The following is a 23,215-nucleotide window of genomic DNA, read 5'->3' as shown; positions in this document are numbered from 1 at the left end:
CCCTCCCAGAGACTCCAAGAAGGCCGGGTACTCTGCACTGCCGTTTGGCCCGTAGGCACACACAACAGTGAGAGACCTATCCCCGACCCGAAGGCGCAGGGAAGCGACCCTCTCGTTCACCGGGGTGAACTCCAACACATGGTGGCTGAGCTGGGGGGCTATAAGCAAACCCACACCAGCCTGCCGCCTCTCACCATGGGCAACTCCAGAGTGGTGAAGAGTCCATCCTCTCAGTGTGGTTCCAGAGCCCAAGCCGTGCGTAGAGGTGATCCCAACTATCTCTAGTCGGAATCTCTGAACCTCACGCACAATCTCAGGCTCCTTCCCCGCCAGAGAGGTGACGTTCCATGTCCCTAGAGCTAGATTCCGCGTCCAGGGATTGGGATCCACGGGAGGGTGGCCCCACGTCGCTCCTTCAGGCTGAGCCCGGCCGGACCCCATTCTCATGTCAATACATTTAAATATGAAATTTTTTTTTTGCTTTTGTCACACTGAATTCAGAGAGGAATCTTAAATCATGTTCCAGTATTAAACAATGATAAAACACATAATCTGCACATAAAACCTGCAAAGTACTTAGGATAGTGTTTGCATAGATATTGTGAGAAGACCGCTGTAATCCAGAGACTGCAGGCAACTCTATATGTGCTATATGTGAGAAAATGTTACAGCAACACCCCTGACGAACGTGTGACTAAAAGTGAAGGCAAAACTGTGAACAGCTTTTATTTCAGCACACCAGCACATCGCTGCATGCTAGCAAAACTGCAACTGGAGACAGGATGGCTTATCAGATTTTTATACGCTTTAACGATAATAAAGAAACAATATTAACTGTGGCAACTTCAAATGAAGACTTCAATAAAACCACAATTAAAGAGATAAAAGAAAAATTCAAATTGGAAAATCCAGGGGCACCAGGTAAGATAAAGATTTATTGCTAAAGTTTAACACTGAGTAGAAAATATGAGATCATATAAATGTAATTTTTTATATATACTTATAGTCCTTTATATATATTTATATATAGTCCTACACCGTGTTTTGTGATGGTTGTTAATGGGTTTCTGCTGAGGCTTTCCTGCATTTTCTGTATATTTGTGAACATTTCCCAACATTTGTTTGCACACACAAGAAATCAAAGAATTTTTTTTTGACAAATTATTATGATTATCATTATGTATTATGGTATATATATATATATGTCCTATGCATGTTCGGAAGGGCAGAAATAAGATGATTTATCTCTTATGTGTGTTTCAATTCAGCAATGTGTTTATAAACAGCAGACAAAAGCTGTACACAAGCTTAATCACTCAACTGTGTAATGCTCATATACAGTCACATTGTAACATCAGTGTGTTTTTCTCTTTCTGCTAGAACCAGACAAATTACGAGTGACTTTTGGAACAAAGCAACTGGAGGATGAGAAAACACTGGGGTTTTATAAGATCACACATGCAAGCACTCTTATATTTGTGATGAGAATGGATGGTGGAGGAGGTAGGCCCTATGACTGAAAAATGCATATTGGTTTCATTGTTTAAATTAAGAGAGATACCACACCGTTTTTGTTTTTATTTTTTATTGAAACGAATCAAATCACTGATTTCAGCTTACAACAAGAATGCTTCACAGGACAGATATCACATATCCTTAAAAAAATTAGCAAGTCAAACAAAAGAAACAACAACAAGAAAGAGAAAACGGAAAAACAAACTAATCTGGAATGGTAAAAAAAAAAAATTATTCCTTTATCTTATTGACACATTCAAGATTCATAGAATTTGGTGGGGACATTACAATATAAAGAATTCCTCCATAAAGTTTAACAAAATTTAATTATTTTTATTTTTAATTAACTTTAATGACTTCTTCAGCGATTCCATCTCTATTAAGAATAAATTACATTTAGGTATGCATTCTGTAAATTTTTGTTAATGGATGTAATATTTACCATGCAAAATGTAGAAGTTCACCACATATTCAACCATTCTGTGTCTGTGTGTGAAAGAACATATAACATCTTTTAGAGATAATTTATAATTCACCTTTCTTGGGGCAAAAAGAAAAGAACTAACATCAGACCAAAATTCTAAAGATAAATCACAGTTGTAAAACAAATGAGCCAAGTCTTCCTCGTGTACAGTACAAAAAAGAAAACAACAAAAAAAACATTTGTAGTCAATGTCCATGAATTTTGATATCAAAGCTTTATATGGGTATATGTTGTGAAGTATTTTAAAATGTACCTCTTTAACTTTATTCAGCATACAAAATTGATTTGGATTTAGCCATGCCTCTTTCCAATGAATATCAGCGATTTGTGCATTCCAAAGAATTTCCCTCTAGCCTCCTGGGACCCAGGAATAGACTTCGGTCTACTGTAGTGGACATTATATTTTAGTGAATTTCTCTGACATCACTCATGTCACATGTCACACCTGGGTGTCCTGTGAAGAGCACATTCAGGGCTTTTCAGAGATACCAAATGTTTGGAGGTTTCACCATGAAAACAACTTCTCCTTGGTCTTTAAAAATGTCTGACATTAATTTAGTGATCAAATGTAGCACTCTTATGGAAATATGATAATATATTGTAATTATAATTTAAATCGGACTACTTTTCAAATTGTATTTCATAAACCAACATCTCAGGAAAAGCATTTTGTGTGGAGAAAAATTTTGATAGAAACCAGTTTTCCAAGCTAATTACACTTGCTGGTAAAATGTGGATAGTTTAATTGGTTATTTCCCAGGCAGGTAGTTACATCTCAGTAGAAAAGATAAGCCTCCAAGCTTTTTGAAAAGGAGGAAAAAAGAATCATAATGAGACAGTTTCTTAACCAATTAAGTTTAAAAGTATTGTTAATATAAAAAAAAATCTAAAATCTCTAAGCCACCATCGAGCATCTTTAGAACGAGCCAATGCACAGATCTGCATCTCACACTCCGCTGCGTCTCACACTCCGCGGCGCGGGTATAAATACAGAAGTAGATGTTCTTTCTTATAACTGTAAGAGGTAAAAACAGTGTTCGTTTATTATCTTTAATCTGACTCTTCGTGTCGTCACTGAAGACAAACTCTTGTTTTCTCTATAGCAGTGATTTTATATTAGTAATTCTTCAGTGAATTCTGCTCTTAAACTGAATGTATATTGTATTATTTTCTGTCATTATTAATATCTGTTACACGATTAAACCCCACAGAGGAACAGCAGTCAAGTGTCAGTTTATGATCAAAGTTTTCTGGTGTTTTTTAAATGTTACTTGTTTCAAAATGTTCAACATTCATAAGTAACGTTCCCATAATGTTTGTAAAATGATAATATGGAACGTTCTATTTTGTTTTGCTGAACTTCACATAAACATGAAAAACATAAAAAAACTGGATGTTTTAAAACTTTAGAGAACATTCATAAATAATATGTTCATATCTTAATGGGAACGTCAGTAAAATATTCTTATTTCTTTGTTGAACTGAGTGTTTATGGTGACTGTAAATCAGGCCGTTATCATCATATGCTTTACTGTACATGTGATTTACTGAATGCTGGTCAAAACTTTGATTTATTTGCATTTTTACTGTTGTTTTATTCTTCATAATTGTGTTATTGTTGAGTTCCTCTGACTGATGAACACATATAGTGTAATAACATGCTCTCTATGATGCTGTATGATTGACATTTCTCTTCTTATGAACATTAACAGTGGAAAAGTGCACAAGTTTAGTTTGTGATGAAAACTTCACAGTTTGTGTCTATACAACAATGCACAGAAATGAACAATTATCCCACACATCCTCTACATAATATACATGTAAACTTTATTATGATGAGTGTAAAACTATTGAATAGTGTTGAATTATTGATCCTTCATACAATTAAAGTTAAAGGTAGAGATCGACAGATTCATGACACGATATTATTCAGTTTCTGACGGATGTTTTGTTGTTCTGTTCCACAGCAGCTGTCCTAGGTCCACTTCCACTTTCTCTACCAGTATTTCAATGGCCCATAAAACCTGAAGATGGAGATAAAGGAATTACCAGGTCTCAATCTATGGATAATTTAGTTGCGATGCGGAACTAAGCCTTGGTAGTAGTTGATATGAGGGTTAGATTGTCAAAAATGATTTATGGTTTCATGACATAATTTATGACTGGATGTCCATATATGGGGGTTTTATGACCTTTGACAGGAGGGAGGGGGGGGGGGGATATGGATGTGTGTTTATGACATTCTGCTTGGTGTGACAAGGAAGTGAATGTTTTTCGGGGGGTGTTTTTATTATAGCAGGATAATGTCCGCAGAATGATGAAATTATGAACATGAATAGATCTGCCATAAATTTGGTTTTCAGATGGCGTTGCAGAGTCCATAATGTCTGTGGGAGAGATTAAAAAAGTCAGGGAATCAAAACAAAAGAGCCAGGAAGTTACATTTGATATAAGCTACTCTTATCCAGTGATTGCTCTGATAAGCTAAATCGCCCTCTTTCTGGGGAGCTGTCCCCCATCCTGTTGTTCTAGGAGAACATGTGAAAGAAAGATCAAACCCAAACAATGACACCACAAATCTGACAATTTTTGAATATCAGAACTTTGAAGATTAACATTTAAACTTAGAACACATTATTACAACACCCTTTGACTTTATGAATACACAAAAATTACATCTATTTAAAGACTGCATGTAGGCCTATCATTTTGACGCTTATGTTGCCTTACTTCTTTGGTAATATTAAAAGTTTTTATGAATTTATTTTTCAGCACATGTAGTCAGAGTTACAGAAAATAATAATAGTGCAACAAATAGGAGATTATGTTTTATTTATTTTAATCAGGTTTGTTAAAAGTGTGCTTGAATGATGTTAGTTCATCTGCGCTACCATGTGTTTGCTATAACAATGAAAATATTTGAAAAACCTGTTAAAATCAAGTAATGATGCAGTCCTTTAAATCTTAACTTTTGAATATAGTAGAATTAAATGGATGTTAAAGTATTATCATATCACATGTGTCCTTTTATTTAATGTGACAGAAAAGACAGTAACACCAGTGACACAATGAATCACCAATGACATGCGTAAGACCAAATATCATTATTCTTCAACTATAATTAAGTAGATGAGATTAAATTGTTACATTTGGCATACAATCTAAATGAATAGCTTTGAATAAAGTTTATCTATAAATGTGAGTCACTGGTGTCACTGGTGTCACCCATAAGAAAAAGAGACACCAGTGACAAATTTCATTTTTACAAAATGGGTACTACAATGTTTATCGACTCTTTAAGATCAGCTGATGCTGTTCATCATTCGTTACTCTGAATAAAAGCAGCTGCTAAATCAGCTAGAATGCATTTTCGGAGGAAACTTGCTCGGGTGCAGTGCACTAACATGAGCAGGAAGTGGGTAAGGGTGTGTTGAAGTTTGCTTGATCTGAGAATTTCAACAATAGTACTTTTTTCAAGATTGTGCAAAAAGGTGAAAAGTTATGTGCATTAAGAGACATGTCTGCAATGTAGACTAGTGCCAATGGCATTGTTTATGTGGCTTGGTTGTTGGTTTTGAAATATTTGGTTATGAATATACAGCAGAGAGTGGGAGTGTGTTGGGGCACTTGGTGTTTTAAGCCCCCAACGGCGCCTTCCAGGCAGCGAGGGGATGGGTAGGTTTAAGGTTGAGGGTAGGGTTAGCTGCCTCTAAGGAGCCATTGGGGGCTTAAAACACCATCGAGCGTGTGTTGGGTGATGAAATAGTAGCCTATTGAAAAGAAGTTGATATTTAGAAGTCTTCATTTACTGTATCCAATAAGCCAATACAAAACTCGCCCAGCTGTTCTGTGGTTGAGTGTTCCCTTTGATTAGGAACAAATTTACTATCTCAAATTAAGGTCTACCGTAATTAGCGATGCTTTGATTGCTGCTGTCAAGATGGTTGTCATCACCTACACAGAAACGCTGATTTTTATAGCCTACCGTCAGTCCTCATATTGTAATTAAATGAAAAACACTATCAGTTTCACTATTAGCTTACCCTAGCGATGCAATCGCAACAACATGGATAACGCTGTTTGGCCTTGCCTTACTTTATATGACATATGCGCCATATGCTAGAGTTACACATCCCGCTGCCATTTCAGGGCTTGACTTTCGGTGCGGGAATGTGGGGATTGCGCATAATTTAAACCATTCCCTTAAGGTTAGCTTTTATAGTGTGAGAAATTACCGCACAAATATATTCGCTTCATCTCAGAGCAAATGATTCAAAAATAAATTCACAGATGCGAGAAAAAAGATGTAAAACTGTCTTTTATTTTTGAATTTAATTCCTCAATCAGCGCTGGACCGTCATTGTCTGTCTTCCGCTGAGCCCTGGCCGTAGACAGGTCATATGTTTCACGCTGTCAATGCAGTGGTCTGCGTTGCGCTGATCTTATTCACACTATCGAGTGTAGGTGCAGCATTCTAACATTGAGTCATAATGAGCTGTTTGTGAAGAAATTATCCGCTTCCAAATTATGTCATTTTAATCACGAAATTGAAACATTAAAAACCATTTTGCTCTTTATGGTGTGCGAGTGATAGAGCGCGGCAGCAACGAACCAACTGATCAGCTTGCAGCGTAACAACATTGAATGCTCAGCCCAAACAGCTGACAGGGTTTCTGCAGGGATCTTCAATTTAAATTTAATGCCTTTTTAATGCCATTTTTTTTATTTTTAATGCCATACACGACCCATGACTAACCACGGATATTATGTATGTATGTACATATATATATATATATATATAAACTTAATTTAATCAAAGGTTTTCTCCGCAATTAAAACACTTACATTTGTTTAGGTTTATATATTTTATAATGTAATCATTTCACAGTTAATCTACAAATGAATGTAAAGACATCATAAAGGCCTGTCTCACTGATACTAATACAGCTATTGATATCTGGATAAAAATGATTTCTCCCCCCTAATTTTAAACATTAATTATAGCCATTCAACATTACAGTGTAATTGAAAGCTATCAAGTTTTTAACATTAGGCTTCAAAAAAAATATGACAACTGGCTTTGGCCAGCTCCTGCGCCTTGGCCCTTTGAGACAGAGACACCGTTCCAACTTTAAAACGTCCGGTCAGTACCGGTGTAAGTTGCTCGCGAAGATGACATCACGAGTCCATGTCGTTTGTCCGCAATATTGGATTGAACAGAAAGCTAAACTAAAGTTTCACAGGTCACAAATTTAGTCCGAACTTCACGAAACTGGACGTACATGATCCTTGGACCAAGCCTCACAAAAGTTACTAGAAGGATTTTTGATTTTCGGAAGCGTTTGCCCGTCACAGCCAAACGAAATCAGCGGCGTAGTCGCCAAACAGGAAGTCGTCCATATCTCAGGAACGCTGTCACGTATCAAAACCAAACTTTGTACATGAACTCGGGACTCCAATGTGAGGATGCAGAAGATCTGATTTTTTTTATTTTAGGCTAATTGACAAACCCATTTACCTATGTCTATGCAAAAGAGTTTCACCTCACACTTTTAATGTTAATGCATTTAGACAGTAGGTGGCACTGTTGTATTACATTTCACAGAGCTGCCAAGTCAGTGTATACTGCATTCGTTTTTACTAGGTTTGTCTTAATAAATGAAATGAGTCATAATGAGCTGTTTGTGAAGAAATTATCCACTTCCAAATTATGAAAAAAAAAAAAAAAAATCAGATCTTGTGCATCCTCACATTGGAGTCCCGAGTTTGGTCGAAATTCACTCCCCACACTCCGTCCCCCGTGTGTGTGTTTGTGTGTGCGAGTGTGTGTGTTTCTCGTGTTTCATTTAGAAATGAATATGAATCATGTTTGTGTTTTATAGTGTGGATCATTGTGGAGATCATCTGTGTGACATTAAACAGCGTCCTGAGAGTAACATCAGTGATACACACACAGCCGGGTGAGTGAAATATACTGTGTCTTAGTGAAGGATTTCTCCAGACTGAATAACAGTTCAATCCTCTGTTCTTCATACATCACTAAACACTAGAGATGCACCATATTGGGTTTGTGCTGTCTCTCCTGTGCAGAGACTATAAACACATTATTAATTTTAAACTAAATCAATTTTTTCTTTCAGTTTCAGAGTTGTGAGGTCTCTGTGAATAGGGCTTAAGACTGATTTACTGGTATTTCTCTAAAGCTCCTGATCACACACGATCTCTAAACTGTAATTTGCTATGAATTTTCTGTAATTTTCTAGCTGTAGTGTTATCTTCTTTTCTATTAATATTCCTGCAGACGAGGAATAATTCACTCAGTATTACTTGATCTATTCCAGCACTCCCTCAATTACAATCAAGCACAATTAACTGTAGACAGTTGTGTTGTAAGCAGTAAAACAGTCCAGTTCTTTATAGTCAAACTCATTTATTATGTTTGATAATGCACATTTCTGTCCACCCCAGACTGCTGATGGTCTTTATCTGTCCACCTCTGTGAAAATATCCACAGTTAAAAACACTGATTTATAGAAGACTTGACACATTATTCAGCTTGAGCTTATTGATGGAGAATATAGAGTTCATGTTGGCTAGTTAAACATAAACATAACTGGACAATTATGTGTGAATTAAACTCTTAATTATGGTATATATTTGTTTGTTATATTTGATTATTTGTAAATAGTGAGTGACATCACAGGTGTCAGTCGCAGCATTATATACTAGCTTTATATTTTCTCTCTGTCAAACTGCCTGTCAAATAGTTTTTATAGTAAAGTGTTTGTATGTTGTTGGTTTTGAATTTTTGGTAATACTTTACAATAATGGTCCCATTAGTTAACATTCGTTAATGCATTAACTGTATTTGTTAACGTTAGTTAGTCAACTGTTCATTGTTAGTTCATGTTAGTTCAGGTCCATTAAATAATATTGACAGATACAACTTTTGATTTTAATAATGTATTAATAAACATTGAAAATTATATTAACTGAGATTAATAAACAATTTAGTGTTTTTCATTGTTAGAATATGCTAACTAACGTAGTTAGTCACCGGCAAGTTTTATTTATTAGTTTATTCAACAATTCATTTTGTTGTGCATAAAAACTCACTCTTTGCTTCTGCCTTCTTCTGGTTCTTCACAGGTTCTCTCAGCCCAAACCTTCTGGGCTCGATATTCACCCGCTGCTGAACTGTCAGTCTTGTGTCCATATAGCTGATTCTGATCAGTGGCTTCAGATTGAGCCGTCGGCCTGTACAGATGAAGGAGGGTCAAAGTTCAGGGTCAGCACTGACCCAGGCCGTTACGAGTGTGTCAGGACCAGAATGCGATGGGTCTGTGACTGTGTCGTCACCCTTCAGTACCGTACCGTAGACGGACTCTTCCTCAACGCAGAGCTGGAGAGGCTGCAGTGCAACCGGATCGGTCCAGTGATTGACGTGACGGTGATCTCAGGGAAACTGGAGGAAGTTCATCTGCCCCATTACGCCTGTTTAGGAGAGTCTGACCCCTCTCTCAAAGATGCTGTGAAAGTCCTCACCGTAAAAGACGAGGGAATAACCACAGAACCTGTGCAGTTGACCCGATTCCATGCTAAGATTGTCCAACCATCCTTCTCTCTGAAAACATTAATTATAAGTTGGATAATGGGATGGTATGAACACTGTGATCTTCTTCTCTACATGTGTTCTAAAGATCCTCGCATTCTACATCTCTACTTGTTTCCATTTGATGAATGTGCAAAAGAAAAGGTTGAGAAGAAAGAAAAGTCAAATTACCCAATACAGCATCCCAGACCTGGCAGGCCAATTCGGATGAACACGCCACACATTCTTAAGGTTCCTGGTGCCTCCACTATCGATCCCAAAGAAGGGATCACACTCACAAGAGAAACTCCCCCAAACTACTTCAAGATCAAGACTCGTCTGGAGAATGATCTTCGAATGACTCTTATCAGAGAAGAGGATAAGGAGGTCTGGACCACAATGATTGAGAAAGATGAACTTGATTTGATTCGTCCTAAGAAAGACAAGCCGTGTATGAATAGTGAGGAAGGTAAATCACTTTTTTTTTTGATAAGCATTGGCCAGATCTCATTCAGGGGGTTAAAATTGTTTGGATCATTGCAGATAAACTCTGTCAGCAGAAACTAATACATGAGGAACAATATTCAGAAATCACACATGACAGTTTAGCCAGTCAGGAGAGCGTGAGAAAGATCTGATATCATACGTATGTATAGTGACACTGTGAAAGCTAAATTAATCACAATTCTTCAGAAAGAGGAGCTTTACATTTTAGAACATCTTTACAATTCTAAACTATGAGCTGAAGGTGAATATATATATATATATATATATATATATATATATAAAGCTGCTCTAAAACAGAAATGACAATGTATTAAAAGATATTAATATCTTTCAAGATATTAATTTCTAATAACATTGCAAAGAAATTTCATAAATATTTTATATATTTAAGTAGTTTTTTGCAATGCAAAGTAAACTGTCTGCAGGTAAAGTGATTTTGTATCCAGGTCTAATTATATTTGTCTTACTTATTGGTGAATTACCATTGTAAAATCCAACAGTTGTTCTAACTAAGACTGTTTAGTTACCTTTACTTAACCTTCTGGGGTCTGGGGTGTTTTTGGGGTCCTTGAGATGTTCTGACATGCCCTGACATTTGTGCTTTTTTCAGTTGCTTATAAACATATCAATGGCAAAGGTGTAAATTCACTCTATTTAGCACAAACAGGACTACCATAATATGTGAGCAACATGTATGTTCATGTTTATTTTTGAGAGAATAATGTTTATGCATGGTTATTGAAAAAATTTAAATTTAAGTTTCTGAAATATTGGCACAAAACGCATACTAAATATGCGTCCTCAAGACTTTTGACTAATGGATGTTGTCAACTAGAGTTTTTGCTTCAAAATGATCTGAAAATCATCCATCCTGCAAAGGCATTACACAGACAGCACGCCAGAATCGAGTTCTCTTGCGCTTGAACAAATAATAACACACAGAATTATGACAAAATGCCCGATTTGTCGACTATTCTCATAAGAGCAGTCTTAAATGAGTTAAATAATGTCTTAAATGAACTTAAAGAGTTGTGAGAAAATTAGATGTGTGTCAGATCCGCGTAATGTTCGGCAGCGGCAGATCTTAAAATCACAGTAGCCTAATAAACCAGTTGCTGTGATGTCTGTCATTAATGATTATCAAAGAACAAAAGTAACAGAGGACAAAACATATATACTGTATGTACAGTCTTTTTTTTTAACCAAGCGGTGTTAGAGTTGAATGAGCCGAGGGTTTTAATGCAGTCTAACGATGCAGGGTTCTAATGATCTAACAAAATCCAAATTTTGATATCCAATATATTTTTATGAACCTTTGAAGTTTCTATGAAGCAATACATTATCATTCTATTGCACATCAGGCCATTTCATGGTGCTGTTTCTATAAATGCATTAAAGCTAAACATGCAAACTTTATACCAGTGGTAATTTTGAGCAGTTTTTACTACACCAATATATTTTTTATGAACCCTTGAATTTCCCATGTGGGCCAATAGAGCTATCTGTTGCCCAACCAGCTCATTTCAATGTGTCGTTTCTGAACGTTTTTTTTTTTTTTTGGACCCTTGAACTTGACATTTTATTATTATGATTAGAACATGCACACATTATTACTGTTGAATTCCTTTCACAAGGCTCTTTCTCCTGGCCACGTAAATGATGCTTTAAAGGTCAAATTTGGGCTCCGTACTAGAGGTAATGGTTTAACAATATTAATTAATCTAAACAGCTTTTACTGTACCAGGCTTTATAATTAAACTTTAAATTTGCTTAGATATATAAATGAATTGGCTAATGTTTCTTTTTTTTTTTTTTTAAGGGTTCTACAGTAAATATCCAAAATTTGGATTTCATTCGACCATCATTACCTCTGGTATAAATTCCTTAACTTTAGGAATTTACCCACTATAGTGGCTGAGAAAGAGATCATTTCCATTGTGTTGTTTACATTTTAGTTGTGTCGTGCACTACTGGGCCACCATAGTTTCTACTAGGGCTGCAGCAAATAATTATTCTGATAATCAATTATTATACACAACTTTATTAAGTTGTGTTGCCATACAACCCTTTAGCATCTGCTCTGGTGAGTCTTGTTTTGTGTGAAATATGACGGGATTAGGGATGAATGTAAACAGTGTACCGCTTTGGCGCATTCCACACAAATTTAAGTTTTTTCATAATTGATGTAACCGATTACGTCGACACATCATTTTTTGAGTAGTTCTATGCAACTTAATTTACTAATTTGATTCCTTTTTGTAGGGAGGTGGTAAAACGTTGGCTTGCGTACTGTTGTAAAATGGATATTACAATTAATGTGCTATGGCAAGTTCATATATAGTTATATAAAGTTCATAGGAGGAGCTAAAATATATCTACATCTACTATATTAATAAATACTGATTTTTCTTCAAAGCATGGCAGATTTACACAACTCCAGTGACTATCTATCTTTGCATTAATCACACACACAATAATTTTACTACATTATTTAGCTCAAATAATTCATTTAGATCATGTAAATGTGTCATTTATCTGTTGCCTTGGCTTTTGGCTTGCTTAGTTGGGGACATTTACTATTCAACAACTTAAGGTGGACGATGATCAACAAGGTGGACGATGATGCAATTTTCTTCTAGAAAAAAACTTTGTTGCATTATTTTCATGTTATCACTGAAAAGCTGCTTTGATACAATCTGTATTGTAAAAAGCGCTATATAAATAAAGGTGACTTGACTTATTCAGTCCTTTCATTGCAGCATATAACGTTTTTGCATCTCTGACTACTAATTGTACTACTTGTAAAAAACTTTTTATTTAAATCTTTGTTCCTGCTTTGTGTGTGACTCGCTGAAAAATCACTGACTGTTTGAGAAGAGTTTGGATGAGATTCCTCTAAGAGACGAGACCTGATCTAACCCTAACATTTGAATACTTCGAATCATCTGTTTAGAGTGAAAAATACTGAAGATCTTTTTCTTTTTGTCCTGCAGAAGCGAATCAGCAAAGGAATATGCTGTCTCTTGAAGAGCTGCTCTTGGAGTCACTGATGGATCTAGGAGAATATGGACTGAAGCGCTTTCAGTGGTACTTGAGGAAACATGAGGGTATTCCAAAGTCTGAAATGGAGAAGGCAGATGTCTTAAAAACAGTGGACACGATGGTGGCACGTTCAGGACCAGAAGAAGCTGTGAAGATCACAGTGAAGATCCTGAGGAAGATGAAACAGAATAATCTGGCCAAACAGCTAGAGAACAAACACAAGCAAGGTAATGTTTAAACATTACATTTAAATGTTTTCTTTCATTGTAAGGAGTGATTGTTTAGTGCTGTGATGGATTCAATGTGAAAAATGAAGTCATTGTTAAACTCAAACGTTTCTCTTTGCTCAGCTGATGTGTTTGTGTAATCTGACGTTTCATCTTTCTCTCACAGCTCAGACTGAGGGCAACATGAAGGCTTCTTCCACTTGCTGATTCAAAACAGATCAAGGGTAAATAATGATAAACGTCATTCCCTGTATCACTTCTCACGCATGCATTCTCAAAACAGAGTTGATGGGGATTATTTCCAGTGAAATATTGTGTGATGTGTGACCCCCAGTCAACGATCAGTCGTGAAATGTGTAAAGCACAGCAACTTCATGATACAAAACAGTTGTGTAGTGTGAAAGGAACAGCGATACATTGGTTTCATGTAGTTTATACCCGGCTTAAGACGGGTTCTCAACTTCGCAGTCCACTTTCCTGCAGTGTCCAAGGGCATTTCTCAAGTACGCAAAGTTCTGACGCGCGTCCTTCTGTAGTTCTGACTTGCCAAGATCGACTCAGCAGAACGAACTCTCGAGGACGCAGGTGCGGTAATTCTGCGAATGGAACAGCAGCGTTCTTGATAATGTCACTCAGCTCGCTCTGCTACTCCGGTTATCTCGTTATATATATTTAAGGCAACAATAAAACAAATGTATATTTATGACAAAACAAAATATAAAACACAACCCTGCTTCTTTGTTTACATTTTAAAAATATTAAACATAGGCAATATGTACTCCGATTATCTTCGCTGTAATAAAATTAAATATAACATAAAACACAACCCTGTCTCTTTTTAAAAAAAATATCAGTTAAAGCTACAATATGTAATTTTTTCGCCATCAGAGGTCGCATTTCAAAACAATAACAAAGACAAATCTTGATGACGCTATGAAGGAGAGTGGAACGATGGGAGATGGGAGAGTGGTTTTCATCATCCAGAGATATATAAAATTCACAAATCATATAAATTATATATCAGCTAATAAATTAGTTTTTGTATTACCTGTACGTTTCATCACACTATGTTATGTCATCGTAATGAATTAGCTGCCAGGAACGTGAAATATAATGCTATATTAGCCTGTTACCTGTGATGTAGAGGCTGAGGCGGTCGGATCCATCTGCAGTATTTTATTAACACATTATTAAGGGTAGATAATGGTGCGCAGGTGATAGTGATGAAGGTGAAACCAGGCAGGGATGGAAAATAATGAGAGCAGAGGGGAGTGATGGGAATTGCAGTTCTAGGACTGAGGAGAGTGGAAGCGAGTGAGACCAGCGGGAGGCGTAGCAGCGCGCTCCGGTGGGTTAATGCTGCATGCTCAGTTTTACACGTTTAAAACAATTTAAACCCACAGTATTTGCAAGTAATGGCTAAATATTTTTGTGCAACACATAAGTAGGCTACAACGGTAGAGTTCAATAGCCTAAATATATAAAGTTGTTCATTCACTGCTTACATTTGCTTATTTTTATATAAAAAGGTTTCAGTTGCATCAAATACTTGCTAGATTTGGTCTTAACTTTGTCCCCTCCTTTACGAAAAATTTGTTTATTCAAGTGTGCTATTAGTATACTTCTTTTAAAAGTGTAAAGTATAAAGTATAAGTATACTTCTTTGCTTGCAAAGATCTTTGAATTAAAGATGTGAATTAAATATAATATTTTTGTTTGATTTTTACAGCTGTTTGGGGATTATTTAATCTCTTTTTTACTTTACAGTAGGCTACCGAAAGGCTTAATATGTAGCCTAATGTCTAATATATTAGCCTACTTTAACAGTTAAGCTAATCAAAACAAAATAAAAATATGAGTATGTGTGTGTGTATTACATGATACAAATGTTGTATTTTTGACCAATTTTAAAGTTTTACTACATTTTCTTCCTAGAATCCACCTTGAAATCTAACCCCTGTTGGGATCAGGATAATCCTGTTTTTTTGGATCAAAGTTATCCAAATCCTACTGACAAGTTTTGAACAACACAAACTGAAGGTTTGATCCAGATTAAAACTAGGATTGGATTCCGTGATTGGGAAATTCCTTATTTCCCTTTTGAACAACCCATTTTCAAGATTTGGTTCAGCTTACCTTTGAACAACTGGCCCAATGGTTTGCTTGTGTTTATTTTCTATAGTATTCGCTTCTTTTGTAGCCGGCATAGGCATTTTATGCTAAGTATATGAAGACTCAAATCTCATCATTTAATATTGTTTTTAGTATTATTATTACTTTTGATTAATATTCATAATCAGTAGTATTATGTAGCCTATCTGTTTTATACTTTTTTATATACATTCATAATCATTTGTAATCATTGTATTTTGTGAAAATGTGGGAGAGACTTTGAGACTGAAATGTATATGCAGTGTTTCCCACAAGCATAGCATAAGGATATACATTCCAACATTAATGGAAACCATATGTTCCTCTGGTGATGTAGTTTTTTTTCTTGGTCCAGTAGTATAAAGACTGAGCTCTTTTGTCCGAAAATCAGGAAGAGATGGAAAGGCTGCTGAATGAAGACATCTGTTTGGTCCATTGTCTCTTCCTCCTGTGTCTTATATAAAATAAATAAATAAATAAGAGATCTCTTGGCAAAATCACTGGTGTCTGTTTCCATGAAATCAACCAACAGGGGAAAGCAAGATTTTTAAATCTACAGTATACTACAAATGTATTTACATATTTATGTACTTAATATAAATATCCTGCCATTGCACTTAAAGTCTACTAAATTCAAACAACTAATTTTGGTCAACTAATAACAGTGCTGAGGTTCAACATTGCAAAATTACTTCAGTTACACTTTAAATATCCAGCATTTAAAGACTGATGTTATACCGAGATCATACTATCATTACTAATGATATCAAAACACATTTTAGTTTTCACATCAGTTTGAACGGGTCAGTATCATTGGCTGCTGAAGACTTGGGTCTAACCATTTCTGTGAGCTTAGGGGGGTGTACCGTTCTACCACCATTTAACATGCTATAGATCAGCTTATTCAGCCTATTTATTTTGTCCTTTTTTTGTATAACCTATAGAAGTAATATATTTAAATTGCAGTTTTATGAAAATTTAGATAAAAATAAAAGTGCCTTGTTTTTCTCCACTCATGCCTTTTTGTAAATAAACACATTAGTGGACATTCTAGCTTTAACATCAAAGCATTTGTATGGGGAAATCAGTTATAGTGGAGGTTAGCAATCAATGCAGGTATACGATACAGACTTTATAAGATTGTAATCAATATCTGTCTTTGGAAAACGACGTGAGCTAGTGTTGTGCTCACATTTACAGCTATCACAAGCAGGTGCACTTATTGAAACCTTTTTGTTCAGAGATTGGGCACTTATCAGACAAACAGTAATTAAGTACACAGGTAATATTAACAAGTTAAATTAATTTAAAGACTTAAATATGGTATTTAAGACTTTATATATAAAGTATAAGACTTTCAGGATTAGAATGAGAGCTTGTGCTCAGGTCAGGACAGGTATAAGAACTTGATTTGGCTTTCCTGACTGCAGAAGTATTTTACTATATATATATATATATATATATATATATATATATATATATATATATATATGTATGTGTGTGTGTGTGTGTGTGTGTGTGTGTGTGAGGTTTCGTACAAACGAAGCAGGCAAGATGGTAAGTTTGATATTTTAATAGCAGAATGGATCGGACACAGCGTGAAAGGTGAGTAAACAGGAAGTAGATAATTGGAAGCTTCACTGAATGATAACATCTCTCTTTCTCTTGCAGATGTAGATAATGAAGTGACAGAACATGGGAGGGAGGGGGGGTGGGGGGGGTAGGCATCCTGGAGTCCGTGACGTGGAGGTGGACCGGGTGTAGATGGACGGACTCCAGGATGGTCCAGACGGCCATGGCGGAGCAGACTGGTCAGGGGGCCATGGCGGAGTAGGAGACCACCCCTCGGTCGGCCATGGCGGAGACTTCCCTTCGGGCGGCCATGGTGAAGCAGGCTGAGGAGGTGATCACGGTGGAGAGAACCCTTCGGGTGACCATGGCAGAGACTTCCCTTCGGGCGGCCATGGTGAAGCAGGCTGAGGAGGTGATCACGGCGGAGAGAACCCTTCGGGTGACCATGGCAGAGACTTCCCTTCGGGCGGCCATGGTGAAGCAGGCTGAGGAGGTGATCACGGTGGAGAGAACCCTTCGGGTGACCATGGCAGAGACTTCCCTTCGGGCGGCCATGGTGAAGCAGGCTGAGGAGGTGATCACGGCGGAGAGAACCCTTCGGGTGACCATGGCGGAGACTTCCCTTCGGGCGGCCATGGTGAAGCAGGCTGAGGAGGTGATCACGGCGGAGAGAACCCTTCGGGTGACCATGGCGGAGACTTCCCTTCGGGCGGCCATGGTGAAGCAGGCTGAGGAGGTGATCACGGCGGAGAGAACCCTTCAGGTGACCATGGCGGAGACTTCCCTTCGGGCGGCCATGGTGAAGCAGGCTGAGGAGGTGATCACGGTGGAGAGAACCCTTCGGGTGACCATGGCAGAGACTTCCCTTCGGGCGGCCATGGTGAAGCAGGCTGAGGAGGTGATCACGGCGGAGAGAACCCTTCGGGTGACCATGGCAGAGACTTCCCTTCGGGCGGCCATGGTGAAGCAGGCTGAGGAGGTGATCACGGCGGAGAGAACCCTTCGGGTGACCATGGCGGAGACTTCCCTTCGGGCGGCCATGGTGAAGCAGGCTGAGGAGGTGATCACGGCGGAGAGAACCCTTCAGGTGACCATGGCGGAGACTTCCCTTCGGGCGGCCATGGTGAAGCAGGCTGAGGAGGTGATCACGGTGGAGAGAACCCTTCGGGTGACCATGGCAGAGACTTCCCTTCGGGCGGCCATGGTGAAGCAGGCTGAGGAGGTGATCACGGCGGAGAGAACCCTTCGGGTGACCATGGCAGAGACTTCCCTTCGGGCGGCCATGGTGAAGCAGGCTGAGGAGGTGATCACGGCGGAGAGAACCCTTCAGGTGACCATGGCGGAGACTTCCCTTCGGGCGGCCATGGTGAAGCAGGCTGAGGAGGTGGCCACGGCAGAGAGAACCCTTCGGGTGACCATGGCGGAGACTTCCCTTCGGGCGGCCATGGTGAAGCAGGCTGAGGAGGTGATCACGGTGGAGAGAACCCTTCGGGTGACCATGGCAGAGACTTCCCTTCGGGCGGCCATGGTGAAGCAGGCTGAGGAGGTGATCACGGCGGAGAGAACCCTTCGGGTGACCATGGCGGAGACTTCCCTTCGGGCGGCCATGGTGAAGCAGGCTGAGGAGGTGATCACGGTGGAGAGAACCCTTCGGGTGACCATGGCGGAGACTTCCCTTCGGGCGGCCATGGTGAAGCAGGCTGAGGAGGTGGCCACGGCAGAGAGAACCCTTCAGGTGACCATGGCAGAGACTTCCCTTCGGGCGGCCATGGTGAAGCAGGCTGAGGAGGTGATCACGGCGGAGAGAACCCTTCGGGTGACCATGGCGGAGACTTCCCTTCGGGCGGCCATGGTGAAGCAGGCTGAGGAGGTGATCACGGCGGAGAGAACCCTTCGGGTGACCATGGCGGAGACTTCCCTTCGGGCGGCCATGGTGAAGCAGGCTGAGGAGGTGATCACGGTGGAGAGAACCCTTCGGGTGACCATGGTGTTGTGTTTCTATACCGCTCTAACATCTGAGTCCATCTACAACATTCCCAATGACCTGCTACAATCAGAAATTGCCCTTACCTGCTGGTTAAAGATGCTATAAATGGCTTCAGGGTCCTCGGCGGTGTCCGATCCAGTTCAGTCCGGGTTTCACTGGGCTTTTGCTTAGTATTAATATCTAAACTAAAGTAAAGATATCTCTAGGAAAAATCACTCTGAGAATTATTTTAAGAGTTTTTCGAAGCACCAAAAATTGGTTTCGTTTTACTTAAAAAGTTTCAGAACAATACAAAGACAATAAATTCAAAAAGGAAAAAAATAACAGAAATGCGTATAGGTCTCCTCGAAGTGCGGCCCCGAACAACAGGAAACCACAAACACTGTGGTTGCAAAGCAAGCTTGCAACATGCTTCAAGCGTTGCAAGCTTCTTTTGCAAGCAAGGACATTTAAACTATAAAACATTAACACAGGGCAAGTTTGTATCAAGTGATTCAAACTTCTCCTGTAAACAGGATATTTCACAATTTGGACATTTAAACTGATTCTCTAACATAACTCCCCTTACAATACTAAGTAATCTTTTAAGCAGTTTCTCCATTTGCCTTAAAATCCTCACAATTTGTTGACTTTGTAAGACTGAAAATACTGGTTTGGGCCTGGTCTATGAGACAAAATGGCCCTGCTGGCTAATTAACATTCGACCTCCCCATACAGCCTTTCTTCCCCTCAGAAACAACAAAGAACTCACACAAGAACATGGTTTAATGGCGTTTTTGGTGTCATTTGAAATGTCTCAAAGTGAGTGGTACAGATATCTCATATCCAGATAGATCAAATAAAAGGAAATAAGGTTTAGAGAAGCTTAGAGAAAACTGGTTTAGAGATAAGGCCAGATAGGCCAGCCCCCCTTTCCTTGAATAGAAGCCATTTGAGGGTGGTCTCGCCCATCCCCCATGTCACCTGGTCAGAGGATAAAGGAAGGTGTGCTCTGACTCTCAGGTATCTTCTTTGCTGGACAGGAATGGGATAGGTGGTCCCCTCTCTCTCCCTCTCCCTCCCTCTCCCTCTCCCTCTCCCTCTCCCTCCCTCCCTCCCAGAATTCTGACTTTTTTTCTCGCAATTGCGACTTTATATCACGCAATTCTGACTTTATAACACGCAATTGCGAGTTTATATCTCGTATATAGACATATTTTCTCAGAATTGTGAGATATAAAGTCCTATTCTAAGGGGGGAAAAAAGACGGACTTTTTTTTTCTTTTTTTTTTACCTCAGAATAGTTTATCTCACAATTCTGACTTTATAACACGCAATTGCGACTTTATATCATGCAATTCTGACTTTATATTTCCCAATTGCGTGTTATAAAGTCAGAGTTGCGTGATATAAAGTCACAATTGCGAGACAAAATTTAGAATTCTGACTTTATAACACGCAATTGTGACTTTATTTCACGCAATTCTGACTTTATATCTCGCAATTCTGACTTTATAACACGCAATTGCGACTTTATTTCACGCAATTCTGACTTTATATCTCACAATTCTGACTTTATATCTCGCAATTCTGACTTTAACATGCAATTGCGACTTTATTTCACGCAATTCTGACTTTATATCTCGCAATTCTGACTTTATAACACGCAATTGCGACTTTATTTCACGCAATTCTGACATTGTATCTCGCAATTCTGAGAAATAAAGTCAGAATTGCGAGATGTAAACTCGCAATTGTGAGATAAAAAGTCGCAATTATCTTTTTTTTTTTATTATTTTGTGGCGGAAACAAGCTTCCATACCCCTACCCCTACCCCTCCAACCAAAAAAGAATCAAGACCAGTGTTGGGCAAGTTACTTCGAAACTGTAATGCATTATTTATTACTTGTTACTGTCATTTCAAAGTAATTTGTTACATTACAATATTACTGTATTTAAAATGTAAGGCATTACACTACTATTGCATTACTTTTAAGTTACTCTCACCAAAATAACTGCAAATATGGATTTGGCAATCTAAATGTAGCGTATGATGCTCAATTAGCTCATTACACATCCAGTAGAAGGTGATGTGGTATCCGACAGAGCTTGGACCCATAAGAAATTTTACCATGATGTACTATAGTACATACCATGGTATACCATAGTAGTACCATGGTAGTACCATGGTACCTTACATCTAACCATGGTACATACTATATAGTACTTCAGATATTATCATGGTACCATGGTACATTGCATGGTACTGTAGATGTTACTATGGTACATAGTATGGTACCTCAGATTTACCATGGTACCTACCATGGTACATACCATAGTACCTCAGATATAACCATGGATGGTACATACTTTATAGTACTTCAGATATTATCATGGAACCATGATAATATCTGAAGTACTATACTGTACAGTATGTTATGGTACATAGTATGGTACCTCAGATTTACCATGGTACATGCCCTAGTACCTCAGATATAACCATGGTACATACTGCCGTACATATTAACATACTGTACTATACTGTACAGTATGTTATGGTACATAGTATGGTACCTCAGATTTACCATGGTACATGCCCTAGTACCTCAGATATAACCATGGTACATACTGCCGTACATATTACCATGGTACATACTACCTCAGATATAACCATGGTACCTCAAATATTACCATGGTACTTTGCATGGACGCATGGTACAGACATCTTTTTACTTTAAGCCCGGGGTAAACTTTAGGCTTAAACTTTAGCAAAAATAAAAATAACTAATGAATAATAGCTAAGCCAAATATTTTTATTTTATTTTAATTATTATTGTGAGTGACTGCAGTAGTGTGGGCATAGGCCATTTGGTCTATGAACGAGTCATAGATCTCCAAAATCAGTTTTAAATGTATAATTTAATATTAATGAGATTTTTATTTAAGTAATGTTCTAATTCTAGATGTTTGTAAATGCTGCATGATTTTGACGTGGTTTAATCAATGGCCGTGCGCGTGAACTTTGAACATTCATGTCGCTTTCAAACACTGGAGCGGCCGCGGCGCAGAGTTGCCATGGAAACGGCGCTGGACCACTGCGACTGGTAAGCAGGAAACTCCCTCTCTCGCTGTTGAGAATGTACTATCCGCTGCAGGCTCACTCATCTCGGCTCTGTCTGATTAACGTACAGGAAGTGAAACATTTTGCGCGGACGTTTCTCCTCTGCTGATCTCGCGGTGATTTTGGCGAATTTGTATGAAGAAAAAAAAAAACTACCACTTTATTCCAGGTTAACTAACATTGCTTGTAACGCGCGTTACTGACATTTGTACCGAGTAAAATATTACTTTTTTTCCCCCTGTAATGCCTTACATTACCGCGTTACAGCAAAAAGCAATGCATTACTGTAATTAATTACTTTTGTAACGCGTTACTCCCAACACTGATCAAGACAACCCTACCCCTTCACGGAAACGCGCAAAACGGAGGGGTAGGGGACAAGGGGTAAATTGGGATTGAACCTAAGTCTGCAATAGTGCACTGTTCTGTACAGCCTTGTAATTCATCGTATTTTTCAAAAATATAATTTTCTATTCAGTGCAATATCAGTACACAGGGTTTTTTAAATACAAAGGGTCCCAAAAGTGATCTAGGGGGTACGGAAGCATATTATTTTTCCATTGTCATTGGCAAAGAACATCTGACTGTGTTAAATAGGAATCCATTGTAATAAAGTTATTCTCATTATTATGCAATAGGCTATTGCTCTACCTGCTCTCCTCTCTCATCTCCATCTCCTTCTCTCGTTCTTCTTCTCTCTGTCTCTTTATCTTTACCTGTAAATCTCCCCTTCCTGAAGATGAGCTTAGATTGATACAGTCTTTGTAAAGTGATTATTTATGTCGGTCGTTTAAAAATTCTATTGTAAAACAGCCGTTTAGTTTAGCCACTTGCACCTTATTTTCGTGAAGCGTCGCGTTGGGATTCGCGCGCGGCCGCGGCTCGCGCTTCTGAGAACTTAAATCCCGCTTGCTTTGATCGGTCATCTCAAACATTTAGCCATTGCCGACGAGCGGTGTTTGAGTGCTGAAGCAGCTCAGATGATGAGGTCGGTTATCGTCGCGATATGCGAATCATTGCAGCAGGTAATAGGCAATTA

The 23,215-nt window shown here is 38.5% G+C and overlaps 1 protein-coding gene across 1 annotated transcript; it reads left to right on the top strand.

The window, feature by feature from the left end:
- Positions 1-729: 729 nt before the first annotated feature.
- LOC311071295 (NACHT, LRR and PYD domains-containing protein 1 homolog) lies at positions 730-16,016 on the top strand. Its single transcript, XM_084095629.1, has 8 exons — positions 730-921; positions 1,381-1,503; positions 3,967-4,051; positions 7,882-7,959; positions 9,149-10,059; positions 13,091-13,366; positions 13,533-13,590; positions 15,302-16,016. The coding sequence occupies exons 1-7, from the start codon at positions 783-785 to the stop codon at positions 13,571-13,573; spliced, it is 1,653 nt and encodes a 550-aa protein (XP_083951755.1). The 5' UTR covers positions 730-782; the 3' UTR covers positions 13,574-13,590; positions 15,302-16,016.
- Positions 16,017-23,215: the final 7,199 nt, after the last annotated feature.

The sequence above is a fragment of the Abramis brama genome, assembly GCF_963993115.1.
Source record: "Abramis brama genome assembly, chromosome: 20".
NCBI lineage: Eukaryota > Metazoa > Chordata > Actinopteri > Cypriniformes > Leuciscidae > Abramis > Abramis brama.
Note: the sequence above shows the minus strand (reverse complement) of the source record. Positions and strands in the feature narration are given on the sequence as shown.